This window comes from Rhinopithecus bieti, unplaced genomic scaffold (genome assembly GCF_001698545.2).
Source record: "Rhinopithecus bieti isolate Rb0 unplaced genomic scaffold, ASM169854v2 scaffold_3764, whole genome shotgun sequence".
NCBI lineage: Eukaryota > Metazoa > Chordata > Mammalia > Primates > Cercopithecidae > Rhinopithecus > Rhinopithecus bieti.
In genome coordinates, this window is record NW_016804367.1 from 694,741 (window position 1) to 708,037 (window position 13,297).

Genomic DNA, 13,297 nt, shown 5'->3' on the forward strand with positions numbered 1-13,297 from the left:
CAGATGCTACTATTACTAATATATAAATAGCCACCTTCTCTACTCTATCATTTGCTGAATGTTTACTGTGTACTATGCAATGTGTAAGCCTGTTTAATCATCACAACCCTATTAAAATCCTTGTTTATAATCTATAAACAAGGATATATTGTCATCCTTGTTTATAGATTAGAAAATGGAAACTTAGAAAGGATACACAAGTTGCCTAAGGTCACAGTCAATGGATTTGGGATTCAACTTCACTCATGTGGCTTCCTTGGATGATTGTAAATAGTACATATTAATATAATATGATCAGTTGCACCAAAGAAAGGGAATGCAGTCTTTTAATATTGGGTAGGGACGTAATTAAATTAGTCAGCAATGGCTGGACTTAATGATTCTAACCCAATGATTTAAGAGATAAATGTTAAGCATCCAGCCCATTCCCTCTGGGGTTCCCTGCCACACACCAACCACTAGACTCAGCTTTCCTTGCCCTCCTTAGCAACCATCTTTCATTTTATCTTACAGACAATCTCCGGGAAGGGGCAGAGCAGAAGGTGGTATTCATCACAGGTCGAGTTCACCCAGGGGAAACACCCTCATCATTCGTGTGCCAAGGTGAGTAGCAGGATCTCATGGGTGTCCTATGCCTACACCCACATCCAACTGGGACACTGTGATGATCTCTGGGACAGTGTGACCACATGCAGAGCCATTATCTTAAATGGAAATTTAATGCATTTCTTTAAAGAGGTTGTACCTGATTTCCATTAGGTTGTATTTCAATAAATGTTTATTGACTAGATGTATGTATGAATTAATTAATTAATTAATGGATAGATGGATGGATGGATAAATGAACAGGGAGGCTGAATGAAGTTATCTTATATGTGCTGTGGTGAGGAAGAGCCATACAGAATCATCTACACTCCCTAGCTTTACTTGTCTCCAGTGGTTTACAACAGCAAGAAATCTGGCCCCAGATCAATGTGTATGTTGGCAGAAGGGCTGTGAAATGGGATGTAATGACTGAGAACTATCTCTTCACTCATTCATTCAATCATTCACTTAAACAACTTTTGAAATACCTGCCAAGAGTAAGCACGCTTGGCATCAGACAACCAGAGGCAAGTAAGTCATAGTTTTTATTCTCAAGTGTTCCTCTTTATAATTGCACTCTTACTTATTATTAAATATTTCATTCATACTATATTTAATTAGTCAGCTATAGTCAGCAATATATATGTATATTGTTGAGCAAGCTGAAGTTTAGAGAAGTTAAGTAATTTATCTCATTTTAATCTCAAAGTGACCATGAGGTCAAAGAGATATGAAACGCCTGTGGAGGTTCTGTAACTCAAGGGAGGTGGCACACTGCAGTGGAAGCCTCTGAGGATTTGAAATCAGGCAATCTTGAGGTCAGGTATTGGCTGTGCCACTTTCCAGCACTGTGACTTCAGTTTCCTCAATTGTAAAACGATACTACCCAGGCAGGCTGTTATGAAGCTAGCATGAGATGAATGTAAACAGCACACCCAGTCCTGTGCCTGGCACACAGCAGGGACTCAGCAGATGTTACCTCCTTCCCCGTGGGAATCTGAGAAGATGAAACAGGTAATCTGCTTAGTAAACTATCAAGCACTGTGCAAATAAATATGGGCTTTATTTTCCCAGTTCGTATTCTTACAATGCTTTAGTTAGGCACGATTGCCTTCCTCTTTTTTTCAGATGAGGAGACGGAGTTTCAGGGAGGCAGTGACTTGCCCAAAGCCAAGCAGCTTGTAAGATGCATGGCTGAGGCTCCAGTCACTACAGCTGACTCCTTAGCATTCTCACTTTGGCCTTCTTCCTCCCCAGCATTGTCCTTGCAGTAACACTTGAGGTCCCTCCTGGGTTTACCAACCCCTTTACTTGCAGCCATCTGTCAGTTACTAAACTTGGCAGCAGATCTCTTCCCCCAGCTGATTGGATGTAACTGCTTTGTCCTTGTTTGTAAAAAGACAGTAGACTTACCATCATTATGTTCATCTCTAGGAGCCCGGACCCCGTGCTCACCTCTCCTGTGGGCAGTAGACAGAGAGCAGGGTCGCCATCCCATTTCACAGATAAGGACTGAGGCACGGAGGGATTGAATGGATCTCAGGTGCTCTCTGATGACCCTGTTTACTAAAAGGGAATCTTTGGATGGTGCTGAGTTAATACACTCAATGGTGTTCTGTTGGTTTTCAATAAATGTCTACTCCTTGACAGAGTCTTTCAATGCCTGCCTGCTGGCTTCTCAAAATAAACTCCAACTCCCTGGCATGATATTCCCAGCCCTCTGTCATCTGGCTCTCACCTGGTTCTCTGGCCTCAGCCTCATATACTCAGCTCCACACAGCTGAAACTTTGAGTGAGCAGTCTTCTCTTGACCAGTGCACCTTTACACCTGCTGCTCCCTCTGCCTAGCGGGCCCTACACCTGCTCCTTGCCACATAGGAAGCCCCGTTCATCTCACAGGGTTCATTTTAAGTGCCCCCACTGTGGGGCCCCCTGGTCCACTCCCTCTTGCCACCTGCATTGTGCCTGCATTGTGGATCTAAAGATGGCCATCATCTTTATTGATAATGGTCATCTCTATTGCCCTGATTTATTATCGTATACTTGACTTATATTTGTTTTTCCCCCTTTAAACCACAAGCTGTGTAAGGTCTAGGACTGGTCTCCAACTGTCATTTTCCACATCTGTCAAATGGGGTTATCTTGTTCATCTTATGGGGCTGTTGTGAGGAACAAATACTGTGTTGAGCTCACAAAGAGCAGCCTCAAGGTTACAGTCATTAAATAGTGGAGTGGCTTTTAACCTAGGTCTAGCTAACTCCCAAGGGTGTACATGCTCCCTTGTCCCACTCAGGGATGGGAACTACTAGAAGGTGAAATCTTGTACCTGAAAAAACTCAGAGTTCTGACTACCCCACAACAATTGATGTGCATTTTTACAGATCAGGATATGGAGCCTCAGGGAAGTACAATGGCTTACCCAAAGTCACATGGCTAATTCACCATAAGTGTGGTTCTGGAGTCCATCTCCCCAGTCCTGTTTCTCATCTTTCCCTGCCTCTGTATCTGCCCCATGAGATACACAATTCATACTTCCTTGAGGCAGTGTAAGAGGCATCATTACCCCACTTTACCAATGCAGGACTGAGGCATGGTCTTTCCTGAGGGTGTCTCAGCTACATGTAGACAGCCCGATCACAGCCCCACAGGGCACAGCTGGGGGTGTCTTCCTCAGTCATAGCCCTAAACTTGTCCGTCATCCCTCAGCCCCCATCAGCCCACCTTCTTCTGGGGATAGCAGGCAGGTCCAGGGTGTGGATAGATGCTGAGATTCCTTCAGTTCTGTTAACTCTTCCACATTAACTGGCTCAGTGACCTTCAGCAGGGAACAGGCATGTGAGGCCAGCTGTGACAATCTGGCTGGGACCACGATTCTTGCCGCCGAGCTGCTGATGCACATGCTGCTGGGAGTAGAGTGAAGTCCTGTCGCCACATAGCTCTAGAAGGGGTGGCAGTAGGGTGGCAGGGCTCGGATTCCTCAAGACTCTGCTTCTTGGTGGGATGCTTACTCTGCTACCCCAAACGCTGCTCATGACCTCTGTGAGGCCAAACTATCCTGTTCTCCAGTGACTATGGGAGAGGTCAGAGGAGCTCCTGTGTGGCCCTGTGGCCAGCCATGTGAGAGCGCCATCCCTCAAGCTGCTACACTGCTAAGCATGAATCCCAGCTCCTCCCCTTACTACAGTGTAACCTTGGGAAAACCAGAAAATCTCCTTATGCCTCAGTTCTTTTATCTCAAAAGGGAAATAATAATAGAAATCCTGCCTCACAGGGTTGTTGTGAAGACTGACACAGTTCATATTCATCGAGCATTTAGGATGATGTCTGGAATAGAGAAAGCACTAAATAAGTGCCAGTAGTAGGGGAGGAGCTAGCACTAATGGAGCACGTGGCCGGTGGCAGGGCCTCTGTGAGGCACTTTGTACATGGTTCCTCTAATCCTTCTCTGAACCAAACCCAGGTGTGGGCCTCCCAGACTGTGGGCCTCAGCTCTTCCTCATCACCTTCCTAAGAGTGCCACTAGCTGAGCTCTGCTCACCTGGAGGATCACCTTGCAAGCCAGGAGCTTGGCCTGAACCAGACCTAGACCTTGTTGACCTTGTTTCTGACTCCTGGTCAAGTGTATGCTCTTTCACTGACTCTTCCTGGGACTTTGGGGCCAACTTTCATTGAAAATTTCCATCTGCAGAGTACTTTGTCCTCTCCAGACCCTTTATCGTTGAATTAATGAAACCAGCACTTATGAAATGCTACTGTGGGGAGCCACGCCATGCTCTGGAGGGCAGCAGGGGCAGTGGGCACAGCTGTGGCTTTGGAGTTTGATGGGCCTGAGTTTGAGCCTACCATTTCCATCTAGCTAGGGGATTTTGCTAAGTCCTTGCCTCTCATAGCCCCTATTTCTTGACTTGCAAAATGGGGACAGCAATGTCTTTCTCAAGGGGCTGCTTGAGAGGGTTTCATGAGATAGTATAGGTCAATGGTGGGTCAGCGCCAGGCACAGATAGGTGCCTGACCAGTACCCACACACCCCTCTTCACCTTCGCTCTTCCACAGAAATTCCACCAGGTCACTGGGCAGCTCTCAGCTCTTATTTTCAGAACAGTCCAGGGATTCACTGGATGTCACCTGGTAAGTTGGTGGTGGAGTGGGGACTAGATCCAGATCTCCTGCCTCCCAGCCTGAGCCCTGCTGCTACATGCCAAGGTGCCCATCAGGGCCTAGACTATGGAGACAAAGAGCTGGCCCTCTCCCAGGAAGTTCACTCCTCAGGGTTATTTTGTGGGAGTAAGTGGAGGGAGGAGGATTGTGCACACACACACACACAGACACATGCACACACCATGCTCTCACAACTACCAATATCTCCAGACACCAGGACCAAGCACAGCTTTGTACTTCCTGTAAATGCGGTAGTGACATTTGCTCCTCCCCCATTCTGCTTTCCTCCCACCTCTCTTCTTCACCTGTTCTTCCTCTTCTCCTCGATGTCCCAAACAGCTTCCCACTATAGGTGTGGTGCTAGATCCACTAAGGGTTTGTGACGGGGCCTTTCACTTTTCTAGGCTTCTGTCTCTTTATCTGTGAAATGGGCAGAGTTGGGAGCAGGAGGTGAGGACTTATACTCTGTGAACTTTAGGGTCATCAAGGGCAGACTCCCTGTGAGTCCATAATTCGAGGCCCTTGGACTCAGCTGAGGGCAGACAGGGGTCCTGTGCCAGGTCAAGAGAGGGCCTAGAGTGGCTGCTGTTGTGCAAATCACACACTGGGCCAAGCAGAGACCTCAAACTGTCTTGCTTCAAACCTTGGCTCTTCCCACTACAGTACGCTGCCTCTGAACAGATAACAGAAACAATAAATTTTGCACAGAATTCTCTAGAGAGAAAATCATGCAGGCATATGCAAATTATTCCACAAATCACATGCAAATAGACTCCTTGCTCTTTGCATCCTGTCTTCATGGACAGAGCACTGCTCTGAAGCCGGCAGAACTGGGTCTGAATCCCAACTAGGTTCCTGGGAGGCACTCAGCAAGTGATGCCGCACCCTGACTTTCTTTCCCAGTCTGTGAAATGGAGCCAATAGAATTACAAGTGAGTCCAGCTAATGAATGTACAGTAGTTAGTCATGGGTCAATCTTTATTCACTCACTTCATACATAGGTCTTGAGTACTTTCCCTGTGCCAGGCACTGAGCTGGGCACTAAAAATACAGTGGCAAAGAAAGGAGACCTGTTCCTGCTGTCTTGGAGCTCATGGCCTGCAGGGAAGACAGACTTAAACCACAGTGTAAGTTGAAGTAAGCCTCAATCCCAAAAGACAACTGCAGCAAATGTAACTTTCTTCTTTTTCTATAACTGAATTCAGTTTCTATTTTGAGGCCCCTTCCTGCCAGGGGCCAGAAACTTAAACTCATTTGTGATCCTCAAGGTTAGGTGCTTTCAGCAAAGAGTTCTGATGTTCTCAGGGTAGCAGGCAAATCATCATATCATTGGTGACACCATCTATCCACACTGTTTGCTTTCGACCCACTGTACCTCATGACTCTCTGGGCCTTGGCCGCTGCAGAGCCCCTGCAGGTCACTACCATGTTCCACCCTGGTTCCTGACTGAAAGCTGCTTTACCTCTGCCAGCTCTCTCTGCTATGCCTGCACCCTACCTCCACCTCTGTCCTGCCTTCAGGAGGCCCTGCCCTTCAGTATTCCTTGCCTCTAAGCAGCATTCCACGCTGCAGCCAGACAGAGCTCTCCAAAGTCCATAGCTGACCCAGGTTGAAAACCTGGCAATAACTCTATAGTCCCCTTCAGGTTTTTTCAGCTGGAACAGCAAATCCTTGTTCACCTCTCCATTCCCATGCCTACAGCAAGCCAACAAAGAGCAATGATGAAAACAATGCATGTATACATTTACTGTGTACCACTTTGCTTATATCAACTCATTTAAATCCTCACAAGAACCCACAAGTAATTCTTATTCTCCCCTTTGTAATTGATGAGGAACCTGGGGAACTGGGACGTTGAGGCCACACAGCAAATGAATGGCAGAGAGAGGCGGCAAACTCAGATGATCCAGTTTCAGAGTTTGTGCTTTTGACCATGAAGCCAAGGCCCTGGAATTGAAAAGCTTTTCGTTACCAACAGACCATCTCTTTTCTTACCCCGACCTGGATACTTTCCCCTGGCACCCCTTTCTTTTTATTTTATTTTTAAATTTTAGATTCAGGGGATACATGGGCAGGCTTGTTACATGGGTAAATAGTGTGATGCTGAAGTTTGGATTTCTAATGATCCCATCACCCAAGCAGTGAACATAGTACCTGATAGGTAGCTTTTCAGCCCTTGCCTCTTCCCTCCTGCCCCTCTTTATGAATCCCGGGTTTATGGTTCCCTTGGTGTCCCTGTGCACCCCACGTGTAGCTCCCACTTATAAGTGAGAAAATGCAGTATTTGGTTTTCTGTTTCTGTGTTAATTCACTTAGGATAATGGCCTCCAGCTGCATCCATGTCGCTGAAAAGGACATGATTTTGTTCTTTTTATGGCTGCATCCTGGCACCCCTTTCATCTGGCTCCACTCTACTCATTTTTTAATGAGTAGAGGACCCCTTCTGGGGCCCCAGGCCCCTGCTGGGTCCCCACAGCTATGTGCTGTTCCCATCAGAGCCTTTACCAGTCAGTGGGGAGTTGCTTCCTTACTGTGTACCCCTCTGAGGCAGGACCATCTTAGACATTTTGAAATGCCCAGAATTTGGTGTGCCAATGAATGTTTGTAGAATGAAATGAGTGATGATCAGTTCAACTAATCCCACACAGTCAAAGTTGTATGAATTCCTGGAGCAATCCATCAATAGGCCTTTGTAAGCACCTACTATGTGCCCAGCCCTAAACCAAACACTCTAGGAGAAAAAATTAACAATAAATATCAGCCTCAGTTGAGGTTTGGCTAGAGAGGTTCATCCTGGTCTGTGGGAATTTGGGACAGGGTAGTGATCTCCAACTTCCAGCTTTAATATCAAATCCTCTACCACTTTTCCATCTCTTCTGGCCTCTCTGGCTTCCAGCCTTCCTGTCATCCTGCCTTTTTCCCAGCTTCCTGATTAAATCAGCTTGAAGAAGAGGACCTGGCAAACTTGTTTACAGAAGGGACAAAGGCTGATCTCAAGGAGGTTGATGGCGTCTTCCAGCAGGAGGGAGATTATTCTCCTCACCTGACAGATGATGCTTCTACTTTTGGTGGAGAGGAATAAAATAGATGGAATCATATGATGTCAGTGTGGGATGTATCCTTGAGAATTATTTAGTTCTTTCTCGTAATTTTAAAAATAAGCATAGACCCAGAGGCTTTCTACAGGTCACCCAGTAACTGAGCCAAAACTAGAACCCAGGCTCTTTTTTGATTTGTTGGCTTCTGCCATTCAGTATCCTTGTCTCCAAATTTCATTGTTAGTCAACTTCACAGACTAGGACTCCTACTTCTGAAACTAATCCTGTTTTTAACTACCCATTGCCTTTCAATCTTTGATCTAAGTGAGTTTATGGAAGCATGCCACAATTTTCAGGTACTGTGTTAGGCAGCTAACACAGAATCTCTAACACAGGTACACAACAGTCTTCCAGATTAGGTATTATTATCCCTGTATCAAGAAGAGAAAATTAGTCAGGGAAAGCTAGTCAGTAACTTCTCTAGCTAACACTCAGTTAAGATTTGAACTCAGGTCCCGAGACTTTCTGCTCCCCTGGTCCCTCTGCTTTCTTGGTCCATCCAGTGCTTTTGGCCCTTGGCCAAGGATGGCATTTTCTCTCCACTCTTACATGCCCTCACAGTCTTCCTCATACTCCCCTCCCACCAAAAAAAAAAAAAAAAAAAAAAAAGAAAAGAAAGATCTCCTTATTTCCTGATGAATGGGAATGATTTTGAATTGTATCTGACCTCAAACCAACAGATGAGTCTAAAACCTCCCCTCTCCTTGCCCCACACCCACCCTAGGAGAGGGAGCTCTGGGCAGCTGCAGCCTCTGGTCTGCCTTTGTTTTCTCTCATTCTTTTATTAGCTGCCTAATTGGCAGCCCAATTAATCTGTTCATCTGTGAAGGAGGATGGATCACAATAAGCTACTCCATTTCCAGAAGCCATTCTCTGAGGCAGTGTGGCCAGGCCCTGAGCGCAGGCTGGCTCCTTGATGGAGGGCCGCCCCGGGAGCCGGGGTCAATTAGTGGACAGATTAAGCAATTATTAGCCCCTAACAAGGGCGCCTGGCATCATTACCCTGCCTGTTTACTGGCAAACTACAGCTTTAATATGAGGACCAACAAATAAATTAGGGCATCTGGTCTACTGCTGCGTTAGCCGAGAAGTAAATGATGTCCAACTGGCTTTCGGCTGCCTATGGATTCTCAACCTTGGCCTAATGAAATGTCTGAGATGTCCCTCACTGGTCATAGAAGCTCTGGAATGTGTTCTGGAGTGAGTTATCATTCCAAGAGCTGAGTGCCTGCACTGGGCACTTGTTCTTCATTACCCTGCTGCCTTCCTCCTGCCATCTGTCAAAACCTACCTTTCTGACAGGGCTCAGCTCAAAGACTTCCTTCTTGATGCCTTTCTTGCTCTCTCCAGCAGGAATGGGGCCCCACTTCTGCATTGTGGGAGGGTTTGTCATTCTCCTATCATTTTCTGGCATTACAGTAATTTCATGGAATGCTAGAGTGCCATTTTGCCCATTTTCTTTTTCAGGTATCTGAGGAAAGAGTAGAAACGTGGGGGAGATAAGGAGAGGGACAGTGGCTCAGAGTTATGTTTTCTCACCCCCTCTTCTCTGGGTAGATGCAGGCTGTAACCAGAAGGATACCAAGAAGGGAGTGACAGGATCAGATTCACACTTTCAGAAGATCCTTCTGGCTGCTGTGATGAGGGCTCATTTCAGAGGTGGTGGCTGTTATCCAGGCCAGGTGTGATGGTAGCCTGGGTTAGAAGACAGGCAGTGGGATGGAGAAGAGGGGAAGATTTGCTCCATTCAAGAAAGGGACATGGGGACTGCCTGGTAGTAGGAAAAATGTCATGGAGACAAATTTTCTATATTTGGTGACTGGAAGGCAGGGTGATTTTAGTGCCAGTGAGAAGCCGGGAGGGCAGTCATCCCTGGAGTCCTAGAACAGAGGATCTTCAAAATGGGGAAACAAGCACATTTGGGATACATGAAAGAAACCTCCTTCCGCTCATGTGACTTTGGCTAAAATGCTTTTCCTCTCTGCTTCTTGATGTGCCTATCAGCAAAATGAGTGTTTAAATCCCTAAGGACCTCGACCCTGTGATTATCACATCTGATGTCAATGTTTAACTAAGTGTGCCTATTAGAAAACATCTCTTAGTTTACTGTGTAGTGCTGGCCCACCTCTCCCCATCTCTGTCTGATGAAACTCGGTGGGCTCTCAAAGCAAAGCTCAAATGTCATCATTCTCGGAAGCCCTCCCAGTTCTCTACAGCAGGAAATGCTCTCTCCCCTGCCCATGGGCTTCAATGTTACGTCGTCAACTGTCTCTTGGAAATACAAATGTATTTGTAAATATATTTTATACAGATAACACGTAGTCTATAACCACACACCCACAGTGGCCAATAACAACACAGGCCAAAATCACCTATTGAGCTCCTCTTGTTTTCCAAGCTGAGAAAAATGTGTTTCCTTCTCCTTGAAATGCTTTGTTGTTAAACCGGACTCTTCTCTTTCCCTAGGGATCATTGACTTCCTCGTAAGCCAGCACCCTATTGCCCGTGTCCTCCGAGAATACCTGGTCTTCAAGATTGCACCAATGCTCAATCCTGATGGAGTCTACCTGGGCAATTACAGGTAAGCAACTGGGGAGAATGCTTGGAAGCAGGTAGTCATAAGATGGTGGTATGGAAGCAAGAAAAAATATGGGATATATTTTTTAAGGAAGAATTTTGAGGCTGCCCGTGAGTTCATTAGAGAAAGTTTCTCCCTGGCTCTTGAGAATGTGGTTAATTGGCTTTGGCTGTTTCATGCACAGCCACCTAAGGTCACTTGCTGGGGTTTTCTGGAGAGCTCACTGGGCCAGGAATCAGGAGACCTGTTATCAGTTTTGGCATCTACTTTTGCATAACCTTGGGGATCCACTTTTCCCTCTCTGAAGCTCAGTTCCTCTTGCATAATGGAGACAATAATTACTTACCTGAAAGGGCAGTTGTGAGAGCTTCAAAAGAAATGGTGGGAAGGAATGTGCTTTCTAGAATATCGTGTGGTAGTTATAATGATGACTCTTTTGTTGTGTTTCTTCTTGGAGAATATCGATGAAGGAGAATAGAATCCCAGGACATCTGAACAGCATTTCTCTTCAGTGTTGGCATACCAGCCAGCCCACACTCACTCATGCACTCAAATCTTGAACTCCCTTTCTCCTGGCTTAGCACCATAATTTACAGCCTGAAATTCCACTGTCCAGAAGATTATCTGCCAAAAGAACAATGGCTCATTTGAGATAGATAGTGTTATTGCCCTTATTTCATATTAAGGTAACTGACTTGCCCAAAGTCACACAGCCCATAAATCATTGACTAACTTCACCATCCAAATTATACAGTTTTCGAGCTCTTTAGGCCCAAGATTTTCAAGATGACATTCAGACCCCCCAGCTTTGCATGCCAGGCATTGTCTGCCCTGCTGCCTGTGTGTCCACCATCTTGCCTCACCTCTTCTTCTCTCCTCCTAGAACAGGTGCTGCAGCTGCACTGAGCAAAGCCCAGTTCCCCAGACATGTCCTATTGGTTCCTGATACCTTACTTTTATACAGGCTGCCTGCTCACCAGAAACCCCTCATCCCTTCTTCATCCCATTAATTCTTTGCAACTCAGTTCATGTTCCTTATTCTGGAAAATATCCCCTTAAACCCCAAACAGAATTGGCCCCTCTCTTCTCTGAGTTCTCACAGGCCTGGTTATTTATTTGTTTGTGTATTTGTTTATTTGTTTGAGACAGGGTTGTGCTCCATCGCCCAAGTTGGAGTGCAGTTGTGCAATCATGGCTCACTGCAGCCTCGACCTCCTGGATTCAAGTGACCCTCCCACTGCAGCCTTCCAAGCAGCTAGGATTTGCAGGCACGAGCCACTGTAGCAAGCAGGCCTGGTTATCGAACAACTCTTGTTCCACTGCATGTCCTCCACTGTCCTTAAAGCTACTGGAGGGCGGAGACTGAACCTTAATGGCCCTTGTGTCCCTCATGCCTAGCAGCAGGAATCAGCACATAGTAGATGCCTAAAAAGTGTTTGATGAATATGAGAGAATGAGAAGGATGACTTTACTGATGAAGAAACTGAGTCCCAGAGATGAAACAGTACTTACTCAGTCCGTGGCCTAACTCAGACCAGAACCAGATCTCCTGACAGCCAGTCAGGTTTGTTTTACACAGAGTTGGTTTACTGCTTTCCAAGAGCATGGCAACTGGGTCCAGAGGGGTACTCCTGGGTGTGAACTAGAGAGAGCCCATGAGATGCCTGCAGACTTCATTAAAAACAGTTTTGCTTTCACTCTTAATTGGCTGAAGTGATGGTTCATTAGCATTCGCAAGTTTTGTGGCTTGTTGCAGGCCTGAGAGCGATGCTTTTCCACCTTCCATGGACAGAGTGTACTGTTAGCGGTAATAGTGGTAGAAAGACCATTTGATTTATGTTAATGTTTCTGTTTAATTACAAGAGCAGTGGTCAGAGAGAGGTCAATACTTCTCTCCACACATTTATTTATGTCATCATCTGCTGTCTCAGGAAGGACTAGCTTAAAGGAAGTCAGTGACCTTGGCCAAAATGCCTCCCCTCTCAGGGCTTCAGATGGACACTGAGATGGTGATGAGGGCTAGATGCCTTCTACATGTGTTCAAGCCCCAGACTTTGTGATTTGGGGACTCCATGATAAAAGATTTCCAACCCTCAGTAATGGTTTCACACTGAAGCTTCGACCCCCAACATTCTCCTAGTGAGAATATGTGATTCTCATTATGAGAGTTGGAGAGCAACTCTAACCACAAACATTAATGCCATTGCTAAAACTGTACAACAAAGAGCCGATTAATCATGATAATTCACTACTTAAAGCTTTAGAGAAAATATATAAAAAAAATACAGACTCATAATTGGGAACTTCAAGGTGCCTTAGAGGTCCCCTAGACCAGCCACACTACTCTCTAGAGCAATACTTCTGTGGTTTGGCAAGATTTGCCAAGGCATTATGGAGGGAAAAATTCAGAGTTCAGATAAGTTTAGGAAACACAGAGTTAAGCAAAGTTAAATGTGTTCTTTTATAATATGACTTTTCAGAATTTTGAATATGCTTATAAACATAGGGAATCTAAGAGGGGAAGCAGTACTTAGTGTTTCCCAAAGATAAGTGAGAGGGGTCCACATCCTCCCTGTAACCAGTGTAAGGGTTTCTGAAACACGTTTTGGGAAATGCCACTCCAAGAATTCTACTTGCCAATCCAATAGCCTGTGAAGCACTCACACACTACTCTCATTTAATCCTCATAATTCTGTGATAGAGGAACTTTGTTAAAGTTTTTCTAAATTCAAATAATAACAATCTACTCAATCTAGCTTGAGTACAGGAGAAAATGTGGCGAGTGGGGAGGGAGAGAGGAAAGGAGGCAAAGAAGGGAGGGAGGGAGGGAAGAAGGAAGGAAGGAAGGAAGGAAGGAAGGAAGGAAGGAAGGAAGGA

General features: G+C 45.7%; 1 protein-coding gene across 1 annotated transcript in view; it reads left to right on the forward strand.

The window, feature by feature from the left end:
- The window catches only part of AGBL4 (AGBL carboxypeptidase 4), a 736,988-nt gene that overhangs the window by 591,851 nt on the left and 131,840 nt on the right, over positions 1-13,297 (forward strand). Inside the window, exons 4-5 of the mRNA XM_017867524.1 lie at positions 514-603; positions 10,309-10,423. Coding sequence (XP_017723013.1) covers positions 514-603; positions 10,309-10,423 — 205 coding nt within the window. The remainder of the gene's footprint in view (positions 1-513; positions 604-10,308; positions 10,424-13,297) is intronic.